Source organism: Bufo bufo, chromosome 6 (genome assembly GCF_905171765.1).
Source record: "Bufo bufo chromosome 6, aBufBuf1.1, whole genome shotgun sequence".
Classification (NCBI taxonomy): Eukaryota; Metazoa; Chordata; class Amphibia; order Anura; family Bufonidae; genus Bufo; species Bufo bufo.
Window position 1 is genome coordinate 168,927,551 of NC_053394.1, and position 25,202 is coordinate 168,952,752.

Below are 25,202 nucleotides of genomic sequence, written 5' to 3' on the forward strand. Positions count from 1 at the left end.
TTTGTTATGAGCCACCTAATATACCAGAGTCCACAAAAAAGCTACTACTAAACGAGATAGATGAGGCAAATCATAATGAGGTCAGTATTATGGGGGACTTCAACTACCCATATATAGACTGGGAAACTGAAAGCTGTAGATCTCATAAAGGAAACAGGTTCTTGGCAATAACCAAAGACAATTACCTTTCCTAAATGATTCAAGACCTGACTAGAGGGATGACCATGCTGGTGTCACGACTGTGACTGATCCAGACAGGTCTGGGAGGAGAAGGTCGCAGCGACTTGCTACTCGCGATAGCTTGTGAGTTTGCTCCGTGGTTTAGGGTATGTCATCTGGGTTTTGCCTTGTGAAACTTTTTGTCCTGACTGGGAGTTTGTAGGCATCCTTCTCAGGTGAGTCCTGTCTGCCACTCCCAGCTACTATATTAGTTTCAGTTTCACTTGCAGTCATTGCCAGATATAGTCCTTACTTCCAGTGCTACTCTGACCTTGGAAGGAGATCGTTTGATGGTGTTGCTGTGGAGCTCTTGTCCGGCGTGGACTGTCGTGTTTGGGATCGCCTTCTCTGCTCGTGACTGGATAAGTCTATCTCTGCTGTTGTTTGTTTGTTGCTGTCTTCCCCTGTTGTTTTCCTAGACGTGAGTGATGGTGACTAGCGCTCCCATCGGCCTTTCCCCAGTCCAGTCTTGTTAGGGCGACTGAGGGTTTAGGCATCCTGCTCGCCGCACGGGTTCACACCCCGTCTAGGGTATCAGGGCAGACAGGTGCCAGCTTAGGGTTAGTCAGGGGTGGCCATTCTATTTCCCATCCGTAGATAAGGGTCCCCCTTCCCCTCCGTCTGGTGCGACACGACTGCTGCTGGGCTAGCGGTCGTGACAGTATATCTGGCCTTTTAAAAAAAAAAAAAAAGAAGAAAAAAAAAAGTGACATTTCTTTTTTTTTTTTTGCTTTTTTGCTTGCTGTTTTGCTTTGTATTTTGTCTGTTCCACTATGGATCCAGGTTCGGTTTTGGCGAAACAATTACAGGGGTTATCCCTTGAAGTGGCAGGATTAAAAGCAACAGTGCTGCAGCAGCAATCCTTGGGTTCCACCGTTGCTACGGGAAACCAAGGTACTCCTGAGCCAAAAGTGGCTTTACCTGATAGGTTCTCAGGAGGGAGAGACCAATTTGTAACCTTCAGAGAAGCTTGCAAATTGTTCTTCAGGTTACGCCCTAGATCCTCCGGCGGTGAGGAACAACGGGTGGGCATTGTAATTTCTCTCCTGCAAGGAGATCCGCAGGCTTGGGCTTTCTCCCTACCATCAGACTCTCCGGCCTTACGATCAGTGGAGGAGTTTTTTGAAGCCCTGGGTCTCGTATATGATGACCCGGACAGGGTCTCACTGGCTGAGTCTAAGCTACGTAGACTTCGGCAAGAGAACCGGTCTGCTGAACTTTATTGTTCCGAATTCCGTAGGTGGGCTACTGATACGTTATGGAACGACTCGGCCCTTAGGAGTCAGTTCTGCCAGGGTTTGTCTGAAAAATTAAAAGACGCGCTGGCGGTATACGAGGTCCCTGGGTCTCTTGAGGCTGCTATGTCTCTGTCCATAAGAATCGACAGACGGCTCAGGGAGAGACTATTAAATTTTACGGAGGCCTCTACAGGGCAGGGATCGGTCTGTTATGGTCCAGTCGAACCAATGCAAATAGGGGGCGCCACTAGACGGGTGAATCCTCCTAAGTTCCGCCGTAGGTCAGAGGTTTGTTTTCGTTGTGGGGGGAGGGGTCATTTTGTAAAGGTTTGTCCCTCAGAACCCAAGAGACCACAAACAAAGGAGCCGCCGGAAAACTAGAGTCCCCAGATTGTGCGGAGGAGAACAGTCTGGGCGTATTCGTTTCCTCCATACGCATGTCTCAGTTTTTGTTGTCCGCAGTGGCGGATTACAATAGGGACGTTCGGGTCGGCAGCCCCGGGCCCAGCACCGCTGGGGGGCCCAGCGCCGACCCGAACGCCCACATACTGCCGCCCGCGCCGACAGCGAGAAGGCTCCTTGGCTGGTGTAGTATATTACACAGAGTGACTGACAGAGAGAGGAGCCCATCCCCCGGCCCCGCCCCCAACAGCAGGCTCCAGCACAGACATTGCCCGGAGCCTGACTCCTCCCACACATGTGACTGATCACATGATCATGTCATCACGGAAGGTCCTTTAGCCTGCTAGCTGCTGCTTGTGCAGAGCTGTCATCCGGCTGTTCAGGGCTGTGTGTCAGGTAGGAGGCTGAGTACAGAGAGGCTGGTGATTTTCAATATCAATAGGAATTTCAATAGGAGAGCGATTGTTTCAGCAGTAAAGAAAGACTTTGCATACAAAGACAGTTATGTGCGTGGTTTAGGACACATGAGGGGACATTAATAAAGTAATGCTGTGACACATAGGGCCATGAGAGGGGCCAGCAAAATATGCTATATGTGTGTCATTCACACATATAGCATCTTATGCAGGCCCCCCTCATGGCCCTATGTGTCATAGCACACATCCCCTATAACAGTGCATCATCCATAGGTCCCCTATAACAGTGCCATCCACAGATCTCCATAACAGTGCCATCCACAGATCCCCCATAACAGTGCCATCCACAGATCCCCCATAACAGTGCCATCCACAGATCCCGCATAATCGTGCCATCCACAGATCCCCTCCATAACAGTGTCATCCACAGATCCCCTCCATAACAGTGTCATCCACAGATCCCCTCCATAACAGTGTCATCCACAGATCCCCTCCATAACAGTGTCATCCACAGATCCCCTCCATAACAGTGCCATCCATAGATCCCCTCCATAACAGTGCCATCCACAGATCCCCCATAACAGTGCCATCCACAGATCCCCTCCATAACAGTGTCATCCATAGATCCCCTCCATAACAGTGTCATCCACAGATCCCCTCGATAACAGTGCCATCCATAGATCCCCTCCATAACAGTGTCATCCACAGATCCCCCATAACACTGCAAATAGACCTCTACCACAATTCCCTTAAAATATCGCATCGCATATCGTTATCGCATCCTGTTTGGGAAAAGCTGGTCTACTGTGATAATATAAACAATGGGGGTTCTACAAAAGAGCTATTGTGGGGCAAAATTCATATTCGTGTTTACACACGTGTTTTAAAATGAATGCTTTCGCCTTTTGTAAACAAGTAAATAAGGACACAATGCTGTGGGGCTGGTATGCAACTTTTTCCAGGGCTGGTTTATATCCCCAGTCCGGCCCTGCGCCTATCACCGCCATAGGCTTCAGGCCTAGTAGGCCTGAGGCCTATGCGGTAGTGAAATCCCGGCGCAGGCATGCGTGATGAAGTCATCACGCGCCTGTGCCGGGACACAGCACATTGACGTGTGCCTGCCTCATCCCGCCTTCGTCTGCGATCAAGTGCCTGGCCCTGGACGGTAAGTATTTAGCTTTTCATTTTTTTTTCCAATTTTAATTTTTTTATTTCATGTGCCTACTTTGGGGGACATGTTGGGGACGAGACACAGAGGAGGACATATTAGGGAAGGGACCTCGAGTACATGGGAGGGGGAATGTGTGGCTGTGTGGGGCAAAATTTTTATGGGAGGGACTACTATGTGGGGGCAAATTACTATATGGGGCAGTGTGGGGGCAAATTACTATGTGGGGGCAAATTACTATATGGGGCAGTGTGGGGGCAAATTACTATGTGGGGGCAGTGTGGGGGCAAATTACTATGTGGGGGCAAATTATTATGGGAGGGACTACTATGTGGGGGCAAATTACTATATGGGGGCAGTGTGGTGGAAACTATTGTGTGGGGTAATTACTATGTGGGGGCAGTGTGGGGGCAAATTACTATATGGGGCTGTGTGGGGCCAAATTATTATGGGAGGGACTACTATGTGGGGGAAACTATTGTGTGGGGACAATGTGGGGGAAATTGCTATGTGGGGGGCAGTGTGGGGAAATTGCTATGTGGGGATAAATTACTATGTGGGGGAAACTATTGTGTGGGGGCAGTGTGGGGTAATTTCTATGTGGGGGCAGTGTAGTGGAAATAACTATGTGGGGGCAAATTACTATGTAGGGGCAAATTACTATGTGGGGGCAGTGTGGGGGGAAACTATTGTGTGGGGGTAATTTCTATGTGGGGGCAGTGTGGTGGAAATTACTATGTGGGGGCAGTGTGGGTGCAAATTACTATGTGGGGCAAATTACTATGTGGGGCAAATTACAATGTAGGGGCAGTGTAGGGCAAATTACTGTGTGGGGGCAAAGTACTATATGGGGGCAGTTTGGGGGAAATTACTGTGTGGGGGCAAATTACAATGGGGGAATTACTATGTGGGGGCAGTGTGGTGGAAATTACTATATGGGGGTGTTGCTATTGGGGAGGCACTGTAGGGGCAATTCTATTATTTTTGGGGACACTATACAGGGATTATTGCCTGGAGCACAATAGAGGGTGTTATTATTACTGGGGGTCTCTAGGGGACATTATAATTGCTGTGGACACTATAGGGACATTTGGGGGTAATTTATCAAACTGGTGTAAAGTAGAACTGGCTTAGTTGCCCATAGCAACCAATCAGATTCCACCTTTCATATTTGACAGCTCTTTTGGAAATCCAGTTCTACTTTACCCCAGTTTGATAAATGACTCCAATTATGTCTATAAGGGTCACTATTTTTTCAGCAGTATAGTACCTTGGACATTGGGGGGCACAACGGGCACAGTATTGGGAGTGGCAGCAGGATGACACTGTGGGGACACCAGGATGAGGAGGAATTGAGAAATCGAACGTGTCTGTGCTACAAACTGTAGAGACGAAATGCGGCTGAAAGAATTTGCCATGGTGGTCTGGGTCAAATGGAGGAGAAGAGGAAAGAGAAGGTCTACATGACAGGAGATGTCACTGGATGTAAGAGGTATGTGGTGCTGTATTCTCCTCCATGTCTTTTTTATTATAATTATATGTATTTTAAATTTGGCAACCAAATTTTTCAGTTTAGGACCCAATTTGAGGTATTTTTTTTTGTCTGAAGATGTCATATGGCCTAAGAAGAGACTGTGGCGCCCATGAAGCACCGCAGCCTCTTCATACAAAAAAAAAAACTAAACTAAAATGGAGGGGGCGGGGGCCCAAGTTGGTTAGACAGCCCCGGGCCTATCATGCACTTAATCCGCCCCTGGTTGTCCGCTACCGTTGAGGCGGGCAATAAAACTGAGATCTGTTCCGTCTTTTTGGACAGTGGGGCGGGGGTCAACTTGGTGGATTCACGGTTTGCTCAGGCTCTGGGTTTTACTCCGGAACCGGTATGCAGAACTATTCCTGTTTTTGCCATCGACTCCTCCCCTCTTACTCAGAGAGAGTTAACTCAGATCATCCATAATATCCATCTGCAGGTAGGGGACCTCCATAAAGAGCATATCTCTTGTTATGTCCTGGACGGTCTTCCGGCTCCTATGGTATTGGGGCTTCCCTGGCTGGTGACTCACAATCCAGTGGTGGATTGGCAGGCCGGGGAGATTGTGGAGTGGAGTGAACATTGTAAGGACAACTGCTTGAGTAGTAGGTGCTCTACACTCTCTGTAACATCTTTACCTGCCTTTCTGTCAGATTTTATGGATGTGTTCTCTGAGAAGGGTTGTCAGGGGTTACCACCTCATCATCCATATGATTGCCCGATTAATCTAATACAAAACTACCTAAAACCCGGTTATACAATCTTTCCGGCCCGGAGAGGAAGGCTATGAAAAGATTATATTTCGGAGAGTTTGGCTAAGGGACACATCAGACCCTCTTCTTCACCTGTGGCTGCAGGGTTCTTTTTCGTTAAAAAGAAAGATGGGGGCCTACGTCCTTGCCTGGATTTCCGGGAATTAAACCGGATAACTATCCGAGATCCCTATCCTCTTCCTCTCATTCCCGACCTCTTTAATCAGGTTGCTGGTGCTAAATGGTTCTCCAAAATGGATCTCAGAGGGGCCTATAACCTGGTTCACATCAAAGAGGGGGATGAGTGGAAGACAACTTTTAATACACCGGAAGGGCATTATGAAAATCTGGTCATGCCATTTGGTCTTACTAATGCGCCTGCGGTATTCCAACATTTTGTCAACAATATTTTTAGTCACCTTATCGGGAGATTTGTTGTGATATATCTTGATGACATCCTGGTCTATTCCCCGGATCTGGATACACATAAGATCCATGTGAGACAAGTGCTGCAGATATTAAGGGCCAACAAATTGTTTGCTAAGTTAGAAAAATGTGTGTTCGCCGTAAAAGAACTGTCATTTCTGGGGTATGTGTTGTCAGATTCAGGTTTCCGCATGGATCCAGAGAAAGTCCGGGCGATTATAGACTGGGATCTGCCTGAGAACCTGAAGGCATTGCAACGCTTCCTGGGGTTTGCTAATTTTTATAGAAAGTTTATAAAGAACTATTCCTTGGTGGTCAAACCACTGACGGACATGACCCGAAAGGGATCCGATTTTTCCAAATGGTCACATGCAGCCAAAACTGCCTTTGCATCTCTGAAGGAGAGATTCACCTCGGCCCCTATTCTCGTACAGCCAGATGTCTCGCTTCCTTTTATTGTAGAGGTTGACGCATCAGAGGTGGGGGTGGGAGCGGTACTATCTCAGGGCCCGTCCCCTGGTGAATGGCGTCCGTGTGCTTTCTTTTCGAAGAAATTGTCTACTGCAGAAAGGAACTATGATATTGGCAACAGGGAACTTTTGGCTATTAAGTTGGCTTTTGAGAAGTGGCGTCATTTTTTGGAGGGGGCGGTTCATCCCGTCACGGTGATTACTGATCACAAAAACTTATTATATCTGGAGTCTGCTAAACGTCTCACCCCTAGACAGGCTCGGTGGTCGTTATTTTTTTTTACTAGGTTTAATTTTGTAATAACCTATCGCCCGGGGGCAAAAAATACTAAGGCAGATGCATTGTCTCAAAGTTTTCCTGGAGGGGGTGATGTTGAGGTACCAGAGCCCATTTTGCAAAAGGGGGTGATGGTCTCTGCATTACACTCAGGTTTGGAGGGGAGGGTGTTGGAAGCTCAGGGCAACCTCTGAGTTAGTGTCTCGTCGGTTCTGGTGGCCTAAATGGCGCCAGGAGGTGTTGAATTTTGTGTCTGCATGTGCTACCTGTGCTCGTTCTAAGGTAGATCATACTCATCCGGCAGGGCGTCTTTTACCTCTGGCCATCCCCAACAGGCCTTGGACGCACCTGTCAATGGATTTCATTACGGATCTACCAGTATCAGCGGGGAAGACTGTTATTCTTGTAGTTGTTGACAGATTCAGTAAAATGGTGCACTTTATTGCTCTTGCCGCATTTCCTAATGCTAACACACTGGCTCAGGTTTTTATTGACCACATCGTGAAGCTTCACGGGTCCCTTCCGATATTGTTTCGGATCGTGGTACCCAATTTGTTTCTAAATTTTGGAAAGCTTTTTGTTCTCGTTTAGGGGTTCATCTGTCGTTTTCTTCATCTTTCCATCCACAGTCCAACGGTCAGACTGAACGTACCAATCAAAACCTAGAGACATATTTGAGATGCTTTGTTTCCGAAAATCAGGAGGAATGGTCATCTTATTTACCGTTAGCCGAGTTTGCCATTAATAATCGTCGTCAAGAATCCACCGATAAGTCACCATTTTTTGGTGCGTATGGTTTCCATCCTCAGTTTTGTACGTTTAGTGAGGGGGGGCCGTCTGGGATTCCCGAGGAGGAACGATTTGCGTCTTCACTTTCTTCAGTGTGGCAGAGTGTGCAAGAAAGTTTGAAGAGAATTGGTGGTAGATACAAACGTACGGCTGATAGGAAGCGCTCTGAAGGTCCGGACCTTGGGGTGAATGACTTGGTGTGGTTGTCTACCAGAAATATCATGTTGAAGGTTCCCTCGTGGAAATTAGGTCCGAGATTTATTGGTCCTTATAGGGTAATTAAGATCATTAACCCGTCGGCTTTTCGTCTGCAGCTACCTCAGACTCTAAGGATCCATAATGTCTTCCACAGATCTCTGCTTAAGAGATATGTAGAACCTCCTGAACCATTGCCACTACCGCCTCCACTGGTGGTTGTTGATGGCAGTCTTGAGTTTCAGGTAGAAAAGATTGTTGATTCACGATATGTTCACCGCTCTCTTCAGTACCTGGTGCACTGGAAAGGTTATGGTTCCGAAGAGAGAATGTGGGTTCCAGCATTAGAGATAAAAGCGGACAGACTCATTCGGGCTTTTCATAGCTCCCATCCGGAGAGGCCTGGTCTTGAGGGTCCAGGGGCCCCTCGTAGAAAGGGGGGTACTGTCACGACTGTGACTGATCCAGACAGGTCTGGGAGGAGAAGGTCGCAGCGACTTGCTACTCGCGATAGCTTGTGAGTTTGCTCCGTGGTTCAGGGTATGTCATCTGGGTTTTGCCTTGTGAACCTTTTTGTCCTGACTGGGAGTTTGTAGGCATTTTTCTCAGGTGAGTCCTGTCTGCCACTCCCAGCTACTATATTAGTTTCAGTTTCACTTGCAGTCATTGCCAGATATAGTCCTTACTTCCAGTGCTACTCTGACCTTGGAAGGAGATCGTTTGATGGTGTTGCTGTGGAGCTCTTGTCCGGCGTGGACTGTCGTGTTTGGGATCGCCTTCTCTGCTCGTGACTGGATAAGTCTATCTCTGCTGTTGTTTGTTTGTTGCTGTCTTCCCCTGTTGTTTTCCTAGACGTGAGTGATGGTGACTAGCGCTCCCATCGGCCTTTCCCCAGTCCAGTCTTGTTAGGGCGACTGAGGGTTTAGGCATCCTGCTCGCCGCACGGGTTCACACCCCGTCTAGGGTATCAGGGCAGACAGGTGCCAGCTTAGGGTTAGTCTGGGGTGGCCACTCTATTTCCCATCCGTAGATAAGGGTCCCCCTTCCCCTCCGTCTGGTGTGACACGACTGCTGCTGGGCTAGCGGCCGTGACAGCTGGACTTAGTACTAACCGATAGACCTGACAGAGCAACAGATGTGCAGGTTGGAGGACACCTGGGAAATAATGACTATAAAATAATAACTTTCAATTTAAAAGAGTATTTCTTCGGGGAGGCACAAAACTAAATTTGACCAGCTAAGAGAGGCTATTGGATTCACTAACTGGGGCAATGTCCTCAAAAATAAAAATGCAGCCACAAAATAGGATATTTTTAAAACCATCCTAAACTCTAATTCTAATTTCTGAAAGATACATACCTTATGGGAATACTGTAAAAGGGTAACCAAGAAGAAAAAAAAATATGGAAAATAGAAATGAAATGGAAGTGATAAATAAAAAAGCATTTAAATCATTTAAACAGGAGGGAAGAAATAGAATATGTAAAAGAGAGTAAAACTAACCCTATAATGTTCCCCAGTTATATAAATGGTAAAAAGTATAAATCTGAAGGCATCTAGGGAGGAGTTGCAGAGAGCGATAAGAAAAAAGCAAAGCTATTGAATATTTTTTTCTCCACTGTATTCACTGTGACCTGTCTGATCCAGGAAGTAGTACAGCAGTGTCTTAAAAAGATGAAAATAGTTAATCGCTTTGACCAGATGGCATACACCCCCGTATCCTAAGATAATTAAGTAATGTCATTGACAAACCCTTATTTCTGATATTTAAGGACCTTATACTGACAGGGAGCATTCCACAGGATTAAAGCTTAGCAAATGTGGTGCTAATATGCGAAAAGAGCCCGGAAACTATAGGCTGGTAAGTTTAACATCTGTCGTGGGTAAACTGAAGGTTTTCTAAGGCTCCTTTCACACAGGCGAGTATTCCGCGCGGATGCGATGCGTGAGTTGAACGCATTGCACCCGCACTGAATACCGACCCATTCATTTCTATGGGGCTGTTCACATGAGCGGTGATTTTCATGCATCACTTGTGCGTTACGTGAAAATCGCAGCATGCTCTATATTCTGCGTTTTTCACGCAACGCATGCCCCATAGAAGTGAATGGGGTTGCGTGAAAATCGCAAGCATCCGCAAGCAAGTGGGGTTGCTAGGAGACGATCGGGATGGAGACCCGATCATTATTATTTTCCCTTATAACATGGTTATAAGGGAAAATAATAGCATTCTGAATACAGAATGCATAGTACAATAGGGCTGGAGAGGTTAAAATATATATATATATAATTTAACTCACCTTAATCCACTTGCTCGCGCTGCTGGCATCTCGTCTGTCTCCTTCTTTGCTGAATAGGACCTGTGGTGACGTCACTCCGGTCATCACATAATCCATTACATGATCTTTTACCATGGTGATGGGTCATTTGATGGATCATGTGATGACCGGAGTGACGTCACCACAGGTCCTGTTCCTGGAATGAATGCTCACCACAGGTCCTGTTCAGCAAAGAAAGAGACAGATGAGATGCTGGCAGCACGAGCAAGTGGATTAAGGTGAGTTAAATTTTTTATTTTATTTTTTAACCGCTCCAGCGCTATTTTACTATGCATTCTGTATTCAGAATGCTATTATTTTCCCTTATAACCATGTTATAAGGGAAAATAATACAATCTACACAACCCCGATCCCAAGCCCGAACTTCTGTGAAGAAGTTCGGGTTTGGGTACCAAACATGCGCGATTTTTCTCACACGAGTGCAAAACGCATTACAATGTTTTGCACTCGCACTGAAAAATCGTGCGTGTTCCCGCAATGCACCCGCAAATTTTCCCACAACGCCCGTGTGAAAGAGGCCTAAGAGATGCTATCTTGGAGTACCTAATTTCAAAATAAGTGAATAACACCATATCAGCATGGCTTCATGAGGGATCGGTCATAATATATTGTTAAAAAAATATATGTATAATATACAGTGGGATGCGAAAGTTTGGGCAACCTTGTTAATCGTCATGATTTTCCTGTATAAATCGTTGGTTGTTACGATAAAAAATGTCAGTTTAATATATCATATAGGAGACACACACAGTGATATTTGAGAAGTGAAATGAAGTTTATTGGATTTACAGAAAGTGGGCTATAATTGTTTAAACATAATTAGGCAGGTGCATAAATGTGGGCACTGTTGTCATTTTATTGATTCCAAAACCTTTAGAACTAATTATTGGAACTCAAATTGGCTTGGTAAGCTCAGTGACCCCTGACCTACATACACAGGTGACTCCAATTATGAGAAAGAGTATTTAAGGGGGTCAATTGTAAGTTTCCCTCCTCTTTTAATTTTCTCTGAAGAGTAGCAACATGGGGGCCTCAAAACAACTCTCAAATGACTTGAAGACAAAGATTGTTCACCATCATGGTTTAGGGGAAGGATACAGAAAGCTGTCTCAGAGATTTCAGCTGTCTGTTTCCACAGTTAGGAACATATTGAGGAAATGGAAGACCACAGGCTCAGTTCAAGTTAAGGCTCGAAGTGGCAGACCAAGAAGAATCTCGGATAGACAGAAGCGACAAATGGTGAGAACAGTCAGAGTCAACCCACAGACCAGCACCAAAGACCTACAACATCATCTTGCTGCAGATGGAGTCACTGTGCATCCTTCAACCATTCGGCGCACTTTACACAAGGAGATGCTGTATGCGAGAGTGATGCAGAGGAAGCCTTTTCTCCGCCCACAGCACAAAAAGTGCCGCTTGAGGTGGGCTAAAGCACATTTGGACAAGCCAGCTTCATTTTGGAATAAGGTGCTGTGGACTGATGAAACTAAAATTGAGTTATTTGGCCATAACAAGGGGCGTTATGCATGGAGGAAAAAGAACACAGCATTCCAAGAAAAACACCTGCTACCTACAGTAAAATATGGTGGTGGTTCCATCATGCTGTGGGGCTGTGTGGCCAGTGCAGGGACTGGGAATCTTGTCAAATTGAGGGACGCATGGATTCCACTCAGTATCAGCAGATTCTGGAGACCAATGTCCAGGAATCAGTGACAAAGCTGAAGCTGCGCCGGGGCTGGATCTTTCAACAAGACAACGACCCTAAACACTGCTCAAAATACACTAAGGCATTTATGCAGAGGAACAAGTACAACGTTCTGGAATGGCCATCTCAGTCCCCAGACCTGAATATAATGGGAAATCTGTGGTGTGACTTAAAGAGAGCTGTCCATGCTCGGAAGCCATCAAACCTGAATGAACTAAAGATGTTTTGTAAAGAGGAATGGTCCAAAATACCTTCAAACAGAATCCAGACTCTCATTGGAACCTACAGGAAGCGTTTAGAGGCTGTAATTTCTGCAAAAGGAGGATCTACTAAATATTGATTTCATTTCTTTTTTGTGGTGCCCAAATTTATGCACCTGCCTAATTTTGTTTAAACAATTATAGCACACTTTCTGTAAATCCAATAAACTTCATTTCACTTCTCAAATATCACTGTGTGTGTCTCCTATATGATATATTAAACTGACATTTTTTATCGTAACAACCAACGATTTATACAGGAAAATCATGACGATTACCAAGGTTGCCCAAACTTTCGCATCCCACTGTATATATATATATATATATATATATATACTGTGTGTCAGACTCAGTATTAAAGGGTGGTCTAATATATATTCTTAAAGGCTAATGTACACCTTTGCTGCAAAACATCACCTCGTCCTGCAAAAAATGAGCCCCTACACAAGACGATCTTAGAAAATGGCAACTCAAAAACAGCATTTTTTAAAAAAAAAATGCTTCTATTATGTAAGTTTGCAGACAAAAATTTAAAAGTAAACATACAATACATACAAAAGTAAGCATAAAATGGTATTGCTGCATCCATAATAATCTGCTCTATAAAAAATATCTAATGGTCTGTAAAATAAAAATAATAAAAATAAAAAATAAAATAAAAAATAAAAAAAAACAGCCATTTTTGTTACCTTGCCTTACAAAAAGCATAATAGTGAGTGGTCAAAAAGTACAATCTACCCCAAAATGGTACCAAACCATTAACTCATCCTGCAAAAAATGAGCCCCCATACAAAACGATCGGCAGAAAATGTTTCCTTTGAATCTTATGAAATATATAAATGGTTAACCATGTTTGTAAAATAAGTTTTGAATAACTTTGGGGGTGTAGTCTCTAGGATGGGGTCATTAATGGATTGTTTCTACTATGTAAGCCCCACAAAGTGACTTCAAAACTCAATTGGTTCTTAAAAAAGTGGATTTTGGAAATTTCCTTAAAAAAAATGAAAATTTGCTTCTAAAAATCTAAGCCTTCTAAAATCTTAAAAAAGTCTAATGACATTTAAAAAAGGATGCAAACATAAAGTAGACAGATGGTGAATATTAATTAATAACTACTTTATGAGGTATCACTATTCATCTTAAATGCAAATTTAGAATAGTTTTCCCCAAATTTGTGGGAAATTTGGGATTTTTTTTAAAAATAAATAAATGTAAAACATATCAACTCAAATTTACCTTTAACCTCTTAATGACCAATGACATACTGTATATATCATGATATAGTATTAGTTACTGCATCGTGACAGTACGTCATTAGATCAAAGTGTCACTGCAAGTATACTTGTGGTGACACCGGCATTTAAGCGGGTGCCACGGACAGCTGAGTTGACCAGGCATCCAGCGGGGGACTAATCACAGCGGCCCCTGTTTTCTGATCACTGTGACTGGTCACTCAAAATTTGACTGACCAATTGCAGCGTGTCCTGCTTGTCGGCAGGCAAGGATCCTCTAGCGCAGCTCTGATCTCATCCTGTCAGTTATCTTTGAGGAGATCAGAGCTGCGCTCTTCTGGTCTCCTATCAGAGTGCCCCCAAGTGCCCCTAACTGTATAAACACCCCCACAGTGCCCCAAATAAAGGGCCTTTGCAATGGGAACATCCTACTTGTGAAGTTTCAAAACAAAAAAGATGTCCTCATAATGACATTTATACATCCAGACAGTAGCAGCCTTATTCCTGTGCGTGGCACAAATGCCACCGTCTGTAAGCCTGTCTACATACAGGATTACAGTAAATACTGTATATGGGTGGGGTGGACACCAAATGCTGCAGCCCTACAGCGAGGTCAGGAAATCCTGCATTTGGCATAAGAAACTTGCAGCCCACCAAATACAAGCATACCGTATTTTTCACCCCATAAGAAGCACGTTTTTTCCCGCCAAAGTGGGGGGAACATGCCCCTGCGTCTTATGGGGCGAATACATTATGGAAGCGCTTCATTAGTACCGGAGGACCGGGAAGCGGTGAAGGATCTGTACTCACCGCTTCCTGGTCCTTGGCTTGGCTATCGGCTGTGCAGGGCTGCGCACAGTGTGAGGGCGCTCAGTGACCTCACAGTGTGCGCCACAATACACAGCCAACAGCAGGATGAAGAGGATGGGATAAGTGATTTTTTTTTTTTATTTGCACTGGGGGCTGATGGCTGACATATAGGAGTTGATATATGGGGCTGATGGCTGACATATAGAGGCTGATGGCTAACATATGGGGGCTGATGTCTGACATATAGGGGCCGCTGACTGACATATAGGGCTGCTGGCTGACATATATGGGCTGATATATGGGGCTGATGGTTGAATATATGGGGCTAAAAGCTGAATATATGGGGCTGATAGCTGAATAGACGGGGCTGATGGCTGACATATAGGGGCTAATGGCTGACATATGGGGGCTGATAGATGGCTGAAGGTTGGGGGGTTGATCTGAGGCATTGGGGTCTGATCTGAGGTCTCATTGACATTGGGGGTCTGATCTGAGGTCTCATTGACATTGGGGGTCTGATCTGAGGTCTCATTGACATTGGGGTCTGATTGGGGCTGTAAGCTGAGGTCTGATTAACTTTGGGGGTCTTATTGCTGGTTTTACCTGAGGTGTAATGGAAGATATTTTTTTCTTATTGTTCTCCTCTAAAACCTAGGTGTATCTTATGGGCGGTGCGTCTTATAGGGCGAAAAATACGGTAATTCATTTGTTATGTTCCAAAAAGCAGGGAAGCAAGGAACATATCTTGAATTTCAGGAACAAATTATTAAAAATTGTTATTTTAATGGTCCCCTCATACAGTATATCAAATCCCTTAATCTCCATTTTCTCCAGTTTATGTCTTCCTAGCAGATATATCATAATATAAAAAATACAGCTAGCAGCTTAACCATCAATAACCCCAGTGTCAGTTTACAACAGAAATATAAGTAAAGTGACAGCGCCAATAATAATTTATAACCAAAAACTAAGTGACTGTGCTAAATATAATAACTAAATGTTACTTCATATTCCATAAACAATAAATAAATTAGATATGTCATGTAAGGGGGACCACTCTGTCGCGTGACCTGGGTGCGACTGCCAAGGGTCGATCTATTTCACACACTCAATCTCACATGCCCCTACACACAGGCATCAGATTGAGTTTAGATCACACCACAACACAGCGTTTCATACACTCCAACACGCTGGCACCATCTATTACATTTAAATGAAAACACCAATTAATTAGGGGATCATAGAAAACCCCATGGCGCCCCACTCTTAAGCAGGCTCACAGTAGCAGAGGTCACACTTACAGCAAATACACGGTAACGTAAACCGCACTCATACACTTAAAAATGGAGGTTACTGGGCTCATTCAGGGCACAAGGCAAAACCATTAAAGATGTGCTTTAACGTACGAAAAAGGGTACAGTACTTAATTATAAAAATTACAAGAAATAAGAGATATACATCGACATGCACAAAACTGTTATAAAAATAAAAGGATGTGTGTGGGTATCATTGTTTGTTCCCTTAATAATTTTGTAGGTGTTATGGATATATTGAGATGCCCTTTTTATTGCCTGAGGCTTTAGGTATTGCCTCGTTCGAAAATGTCTGAGCTATTCAAATATTAATAAAAAATTTCATGTGTGCTGTAATAAAAAAAAAATTAAAAACATGCAATTCGCCGATAGGTTTTTTCTGTTTATGTATTTTTTATATGTAAAATCAGGAACGGGGGTGATTTAAACTCTTAATTTTTTATTTTTTTTATTTTACAGTGTCAACTTTTAACCCCCTTAGGGGACTAGAACTTGGGATCTTTTGATCCCTGGTCCTAATCACCCTAATAGAAATCTATTAGGATTCATATAATTTTGACGGGCTCCTTGCTGAGCTGTGCCTCATGCAGAGCGCAGCACGGAGGTTACCATGGCAGCCATGGGAAGCTTCAAAAGCGTCCAGGCTGCCATGGTAAATGATAGGAGCCCCGCGGTTTTTACTTACCTCAGAGGTGTGGCGATTGGTGTAGGATACAGCCGGCACCCGCTGCATATAAAGTGGGCTCAACTCAGCAGCCCACTCCATAGATTTCCTTAGCCATCGTGATGTATGGGTACACCTGATTTATAGCTGATTTTTTGACAAAATTTGGCGAATGGGCCAAATCAAATTTTTCAAAACTTCACTCAACTTTAGTGCCAATCTTTGTACAGCAAGGCATAAGATGCTGCCGCTACACAAATAATAGGAAATATATTAATAAAATATTCACTCATTTACATATTTTTACTTTTAGGTCAACATATGAAAAGATATGTAGCAAACAAATGTAAATTTACATTTCTAATATTATAACAATGAAAGTAGAAGTGGTAACCTTGTATTTTCGGATTCCATCTAGGCAACTCTGGAGCTCATAATCATTGTAGCCGCTTGTTGCTCTGTAATATCCACGTCCATTAACAAGATTATAACAGGCTTGTTCATCAGGTCCCATCCAGTAGAAACGATGAGTTTCACCAACTGTAACTACCATTCCCCCAATAGAGACACCAAAGTTGACTAAAAGGGAAATGAAGGCAAGTGTCCTCTATGTGGGTAAATTAGAAAAGAGAAAGAAGTAAGTATTACAGAACACACAATAAGTTACCAATAAAATACAATATACAATATACAGGCCTCAACTAAACCCCCTAATTATAGGCTTCTTATCTCTATTTTCTCCTGTTACATTTGTGTTCTTAATTAGTAATATGGTGCTAATTCTGGATACCTATTTTGTATAGTCAGGCCAACACTTACCCACCATATGTTTGGAAACCTGTAAGCCACAAGATTCAGTAGTCCAGACACAAGGAACTATGAAGAAATAAGCCATAAATAAAATAATGAGGTTTTCAATAACATGACAGTAGGAGAAAAAAAGGCTAGTGAATGAATTCTGTCTCATGTGTACGGTGCTGTGTTGATGGTTTATACATCCAGAAATAAGTACAATGACCACATGGTGGCCAGGGTATGTCCTATAACACTGATGTCCATGTTATATATAGTATTATGTGTGTTGGATTTAATTGTCCACTGAGAGCATATAATAGCATTGAAAATATGAATTCAATAGGGTCTAAAATTTTCGCACTCAGAAATATGATGTAGCAAGAAGACAATCATTGTCCTTGGTTACTAAAATGGCATATAACCATCATAGAGGAGGGTCCATTAGAGCAGGTCCTGCACCCGGAGACTTGTCTATAAAGCTGTTGTCAAGCCTTTCCAAGTCATCCAAAATTTACAACAGATTACAGAACTCTACCAAGTTGCAACAGATAATCTGCAATGTTCTGTGTAACCTGCAGGGTCAGTGTAAGGAAGTTGAGCTTCAAAAACCAATTTTAGCAACCCTAATTAGGTAACTGACCGAGAGATACAGGGGTAGAGGAACATAGTTTAGCGATACTTACCGGAAAGCCTACCCAGAAGTGGACCCCTGAATAGAAGATGCTCAAGTATGGCTGTGCAATGCTGAAAATAATGGCCAACATGACAGACACCAAACCCAGGGAAATATAGGCAACCTAGATTAAAGGGAGCACATATAATTATGTAAAGTATGCACTATGGAAATATCAGTCTCCTCACACCATATGTAGTAACCTGCATGACTTGAGCTGGGTACAACCTAAACCCCATATACCATACTGTAAATTAACTGAAACTCCAGCACAATAAGTATCTATTTTATTTTTTTATTTATTTATTATTTTTATATTTTGCAATAGAAAAAGAACATACATGTATTAACTACATATAAACATAATACATCTATCTCTGCAGAATTGTATATCACCAAATCTACATCACAATTTATAGTTTTCCTACCCCCGTCCCCCTCCCACCCCAAAAAAAAAAAAAAAAAAAGGTATCTATAGTGCTAAAAGTTTAGTTCAAACCCTTCACTCTTTGGGCTATCTAAATTTGCCATGTATTGTGATCTTTAAAGGTAATGTGTCATCAGAAAATAATATAATATTGTTTAAATCATGTTTGTTTTATGTTAAACATATTTTTTTATAATTTTTGTGGTTATTTTTATTTTGGCATGACAATATCTATTTATAAAAAAAAAAAAGCACTAAAAACCTACAGTTTTTAAACTGGACACCAAGCCTAATAATAGGTGCCACTTCTTGGTCTGTACAGATCACTTTACTGCAGTTATATGCTTATCATTACAGGCAGGATTAGAATGACAGATATCTACAGTATATATAAATTACACAGGATCCAACAATCACAATAGGTGATATCTACTCTGTAAGTCCTCTGCGCAGGTCACTCTTCCATAGAAGTCAATAAAGTCCCCTTCTGTCTGTGTCTATGGCCCAAAGTGGCTGTTGGATAAATACACTTGATAAACCAAAAACTCTGAAGGATCTCATAAGTTCTTCAGAACTTACAAGATCCTTCTACTTGATCTCTTCATTTACAAAAACCATTTGAAAACCCTTTTTAATATTACAAAAAACAATTTAAAAAAACTTACCCCAAACCCTAAGTGGGCTGCAGAACCAGACATACGGGAGGGCTTGGTCTTTTGCCCACTTCTCTTCATGTCCCGGAAAAACCGGAAAGTATCCAACAAACAATCCAAGGCAGAACGCTGGTTAATAGTAACGTTTACCACAGTTCCCTCTGGAGTCTCACAGGAGACTTTGCCATTTTCAGTCTTTATGGAGCTGAGATCCATTGTGTCAAGCTTAAGGAGAGAGATAAAGTTGACAAAATCAATGAATGCAAGCCCAGGAAGAGCGGAGCAAAGGATAGTACTGGTTCTGGCTACTAAAGTTTTTCACATAAATCACAGTGGCAATCCTCACACTGATGCTCCCTAGGGCTGGGCAGTGACAGGAGGGCACACCTTTTCTTCCCTTAGGGCACACCATGTTGTTGGGGCTCCTGCCTGATGGTAGTAAGGGTGCTCTTGGTGTTAATTTGTTCCAGGTGCAAGGCAGGAGATGTAGGTGATGTGGCCAGCAAATGGTGCTGGAGTCAGTAAACAACCATTTGCAGAAAATAGACAAGTCTTTCTTTACCTAAGTACAGAATGGGAGCTATTCATAGTGTAAATGTTCTCCAATAGCAATGTATGGGTATAAAATTATGGCCATGCAGACTCTAGACACTCTAGGTCTTTCTTCTCTCTCTCTCTCTCTCTCTCTCTCGTAATGTACAGTAGTAATCGCTTTCTTAATGCAAATATCTCAAAGATAGGGATTCTCTTGGACTCAGGCCTGGTTTCTTTAAGGAGTGAGCACATGCAGCTCCCCTCACATCCTCAGCTAACAGTAGACTTTGCACTAAACAATGCGAGGATCCTAACTTATTCATACAGAACCAGGCTCGAACTGGTCCACAGGGGTACAGGTGAATCCCCCGTTTGGGCCCCTAAATAAGGTGGGCCCCTAGTTCCCCACTCCTTGCACAAATGGTACATGGCACAATAGACTGACTTGTACTACATACAGCATCTCCACCAGCCTATGTATCCATACAAAGACTGAGAAGATTATTTGGCAAACTACCCAGTTTATTATGCTACTGTAGATGCATTTTCTGGCTGAGATGACTTCTAGATATAGAAGCAGGCCAGCCAGCATTCTCTTTCCCCAGAGACCCACTTTCTGGAAGTCACTGCAGGGACCCCCATAATCAATTATCTTGTAGTACCCGGCTGATGCATGCTGCTGTTAGAGCTAGTAATATTTACATGTATCCGTGCAGTGGGCCCCCAGAATGAATTTTACTTGTGTGCCCTAGACACTGCAGTCCGACACTGTACAGAACTATACAAGTACAATCCAAAACATAAAATAGCATTAAAAAACAAGAAACAATTTTGCAAGTACTCTAGTGTGGGGTACCACAGAGGCTGCTAAGATTTTGACATTAATGTTTGAGATAAGCGAATTGAAGTTGACAAAGGAAAAATTTGATTCGTCCCGAAGTTGAATTTCCTCGCGCTTCGTGGTAACGATTCACATTTTTTTCTAAAATGGCTGCTGCACTCACAATGACATGCAGACAACCAATCAGCAGATAGCCAGCCCCTGTGATGTCACTGCCCTATAAATAGCCTCCTCATGCTCGGTCTCCACCATTTTACAGTGAACTTAGTGCAGGTAGAGACATTGCAGGCAGTAGGGAAAGTGATAAAGAAAGCCTTTATTCACCCAAAATTACTATTGAGCAGTTCAGAGACAGCTTATTCATAGTGGAGGAATATAATAGGGAGGCTTTATCCACACTATAGGGTGAGAGCAGAGGAGAGTGTAAAGCCTGGGTAATAGAAGCCATTCTATTACACCGTGCTGTACTAATTGGGGGTTACTAAAAGTGATCTATAACTACAGGTTTTAGGTTGTTTTAAACAGTAATTGCATTAATCCTAGCATCTGATATTGGGTTGAAAGTGCTGTCTGATTTATTTTAAATATATAAAAGTACGTCCATTCATCCTTGCTTTTGGGGTGAATTTGCAGTCTGATACAACCAGTTTTGTGGTGTGTTAATTTTAGATATATCAAAGTATATCCATTCATCATTCATCCTTGCTTTTGGGGTGAAATTAGGGCCTGATACAAACAGTTCAGGGGTGTGTTTATTTCATATACAGTCGTGGGCAAAAGTTTTGAGAATTACATAAATATTGGAAATTGGAAAAGTTGCTGCTTAAGTTTTTATAATAGCAATTTGCATATACTCCAGAATGTTATGAAGAGTGATCAGATGAATTGCATAGTCCTTCTTTGCCATGAAAATTAACCTAATCCCCAAAAAAACTTTCCACTGCATTTCATTGCTGTCATTAAAGGACCTGCTGAGATCATTTCAGTAATCGTCTTGTTAACTCAGGTGAGAATGTTGACGAGCACAAGGCTGGAGATAATTATGTCAGGCTGATTGGGTTAAAATGGCAGACTTGACATGTTAAAAGGAGGGTGATGCTTGAAATCATTGTTCTTCTATTGTTAACCATGGTGACCTGCAAAGAAACGCGTGCAGCCATCATTACGTTGCATAAAAATGGCTTCACAGGCAAGGATATTGTGGCTACTAAGATTGCACTTCAATCAACAATTTATAGGATCATCAAGAACTTCAAGGAAAGAGGTTCAATTCTTGTTAAGAAGGCTTCAGGGCATCCAAGAAAGTCCAGCAAGCGCCAGGATCGTCTCCTAAAGAGGATTCAGCTGCGGGATCGGAGTGCCACCAGTGCAGAGCTTGCTCAGGAATGGCAGCAGGCAGGTGTGAGCGCATCTGCACGCACAGTGAGGCGAAGACTTTTGGAAGATGGCCTGGTGTCAAGAAGGCCAGCAAAGAAGCCACTTCTCTAAAAAAAAAAAAACATCAGGGACAGATTGATCTTCTGCAGAAAGTATGGTGAATGGACTGCTGAGGACTGGGGCAAAGTCATATTCTCCGATGAAGCCTCTTTCCGATTGTTTGGGGCATCTGGAAAAAGGCTTGTCCGGAGAAGAAAAGGTGAGCGCTACCATCAGTCCTGTGTCATGCCAACAGTAAAGCATCCTGAGACCATTCATGTGTGGGGTTGCTTCTCATCCAAGGGAGTGGGCTCACTCACAATTTTGCCCAAAAACACAGCCATGAATAAAGAATGGTACCAAAACACCCTCCAACAGCAACTTCTTCCAACAATCCAACAACAGTTTGGTGAAGAACAATGCATTTTCCAGCACGATAGAGCACCGTGCCATAAGGCAAAAGTGATAACTAGGTGGCTCGGGGACCAAAACGTTGACATTTTGGGTCCATGGCCTGGAAACTCCCCAGATCTTAATCCCATTGAGAACTTGTGGTCAATCCTCAAGAGGCGGGTGGACAAACAAAAACCCACTAATTCTGACAAACTCCAAGAAGTGATTATGAAAGAATGGGTTGCTATCAGTCAGGAATTGGCCCAGAAGTTTATTGAGAGCACGCCCAGTTGAATTGCAGAGGTCCTGAAAAAGAAGGGCCAACACTGCAAATACTGACTCTTTGCATAAATGTCATGTAATTGTCGATAAAAGCCTTTGAAATGTATGAAGTGCGTGTAATTATATTTCACTACATCACAGAAACAACTGAAACAAAGATCTAAAAGCAGTTTAGCAGCAAACTTTGTGAAAACTAATATTTTTGTCATTCTCAAAACTTGGCCACGACTGTATAAAAGTACTCCCATTCATCCTTGCTTTTGGGGTGAAAGTGTGGTCTGTTACAACCAGTTTTGGTGTGTGTTTATTTGAAATATATAAAAGTACGTTTATTCATCCGTGCTTTTGAGGTGAATTTGCAGTCTGATACAAAAAGTTTTGGGGTGTGTTTATTTCATATATAAAAGTACTTCCATTCATCCTTGCTTTTGGGGTGACTTTGCAGTCTGATACAACCAGTTCAGGGGTGTGATTATTTCATATATAAAAGTACTTCCAATAATCCTTAGGCCTCTTTCACACGGGCGTTGCGGGAAAATGTGCGGGTGCGTTACGGGAACACCTGCGATTTTTCCGCACGAGTGCAAAACATTGTAATGCGTTTTGCACTCGCGTGAGAAAAATCGCGCGTGTTTGGTACCCAAACCCGAACTTCTTCACAGAAGTTCAGGCTTGGGATAGGTGTTCTGTAGATTGTATTATTTTCCCTTATAACATGGTTATAAGGGAAAATAATAGCATTCTGAATACAGAATGCATAGTAAAACGTCGCTGGAGGGGTTAAAAAAAAAGAAAAAATTATTTAACTAACCTTAGTCCACTTGATCGCGATGCCCATCATCTCCTTCTGTCTCCTTTACTGATCAGGACCTGTGGTGAGCATTCATTACAGGTCAAGGACCTGTGGTGACGTCACTCCGGTCATCACATGATCCATCACCATGGTAAAAGATCATGTGATGGATCATGTGATGACCGGAGTGACGTCACCACAGGTCCTTGACCTGTAATGAATGCTCACCACAGGTCCTGTTCAGTAAAGGAGACAGAAGGAGATGCCAGGCATCGCGATCAAGTGGACTAAGGTTAGTTAAATTTTTATTTTTTATTTTTTTAACCCCTCCAGCGCTATTTTTTTAACCCCTCCAGCGCTATTCAGAATGGTATTATTTTCCCTTATAACCATGTTATAAGGGAAAATAATAATGATCGGGTCTCCATCCCGATCGTCTCCTAGCAACCGTGCGTGAAAATCGTACACCGCATCCGCACTTGCTTGCGGATGCTTGAGATTTTCACGCAACCCCATTCACTTCTATGGGGCCTGCATTGCGTGAAAAACGCAGAATATAGAGCATGCTGCGATTTTCATGCAACGCACAAGTGATGCATGAAAATCACCGCTCATGTGAACAGCCCCATAGAAATGGATGGGTCCTGATTCAGTGCGGGTGCAATGCGTTCAACTCGCGCATCTCATCTGCGCGGAATACTCACCCGTGTGAAAGGGGCCTTAGGGTACTTTCACACTAGCATTTTTCTTTTCCGGTGCCGAGTTCCGTCCTATGGGCTCAAACCTGGAAAATAACTGATCAGTTTTATCCCAATGCATTCTGAATGGAGAGTAATCCGTTCAGGATGCATAAGGACGTCTTCAGTTCAGTCTTTTTGACTGATCAGGCTTTTCAGAAAACCGTAGCATGTTGTATTTTTACCTCCGGCCAAAAATCCTGAACACTTTGACTGAACGCCGGATCTGGTCTTTTTCCCATTGACTTGCATTAACACCGGTTCCGGCGCCGTGTGTTCAGTCAAACCGGATCCGGCTTTTGCATGTTGAACCCGAAAAATGTGAAAAAAAAGTTAAAGTCCATAAATGGCGGATCCGTTTTTCCAATGCATTTTTTCATTGTGATCAAAATCCTGATCAGGATTCAAATGTAATCCGTTTTCACACGTTTTTCCGGATTCGGCGGGCAGTTCCGGTGTTGGAATTGAACACCGGATTTAAACAATGCTAGTGTGAAAGTAGCCTTAGGGTGAAAGTGCGGCCTGATACAACCAGTTTTGGGGTGTGTTAATTTTAAATATATAAAAGTACGTCCATTTCTCCTTGATTTTGGGGAGAATTTGCACTCTGATACAACCAGTTTTGGGTTGTGTTTATTTATTATATAAAAGCACTTCCATGCATCCTTGCTTTTGGGGTGAATTTGCAGTTTGATACAACCAGTTCTGGGGTGTGATTATTTCATATATAAAAGTATGTCCATTCATTCTTGTTTTTAGGCCTCTTGCACACGACCATATGGCTTTTTCAGTATTTTGCGGTCCGCAAAAAACGAATCTGCAAAAAATACGGGTGAAGTCCGTGTGCATTCCGTTTTTTGCAGAACGGAACAGCTGGCCCCTGATAGAACAGTACTATCCTTGTCCATTATGCGGACAATAATAGGACATGTTCTATCTTTGAACGGAAAAACGGAAATACGGAAACGGAAGGCATACGGAGTACCTTCCATTTTTTTTGTGAATCCATTGAAATGAATGGTTCCATATACGGAACGCAAAAAATGGAACTTAAATGGAAAAAAAACGTTCATGTGCAAGAGGCCTTAGGGTGGGTGAATTTGCACTATGGTACAACCAGTTTTAGGGCTCGTTCACATGAACGTGTGCTGCCCGTTGCCGTATTGCGAATCGCATTTGCGTAGCCGCAATACACAGGCACCGTTCCGCGTGCATTCCGCATTACGGAGTTCTTCCTGGGGTTCCATTCCGTGCCTCTGCAATGAGCCGGGGCGTGGTATGGCTACTCCAATCCTCCATTAGTGGCCAGGTCCAGGGTGGGGGTCCTGGAACCTCAGCCGTCAGTATCCGGTCAGACCCAGGCACCAGCACCAACCCTGCTTCCCCCACAGCTTCTTCCAGGTACTCATATGCCCCCCCCCCAGATTGCCCCATCCCATTTTTTACCAGATA

At 43.3% G+C, this 25,202-nt stretch overlaps 1 protein-coding gene across 1 annotated transcript in view; it reads right to left on the reverse strand.

Annotated features, from left to right (window-relative positions):
* Positions 1–23,066, reverse strand: part of LOC121006053 — a 44,702-nt gene extending 21,636 nt beyond the window's left edge. The window contains exons 1-5 of the mRNA XM_040438945.1: positions 23,032–23,066; positions 18,767–18,979; positions 17,685–17,798; positions 17,026–17,082; positions 16,601–16,813 (exon numbers count right to left, since the gene is read on the reverse strand). Of these exons, the coding sequence (XP_040294879.1) occupies positions 16,601–16,813; positions 17,026–17,082; positions 17,685–17,798; positions 18,767–18,979; positions 23,032–23,061 (627 nt within the window). The 5' untranslated portion in view covers positions 23,062–23,066. The remainder of the gene's footprint in view (positions 1–16,600; positions 16,814–17,025; positions 17,083–17,684; positions 17,799–18,766; positions 18,980–23,031) is intronic.
* Between the last annotated feature and the right edge of the window lie 2,136 nt (positions 23,067–25,202).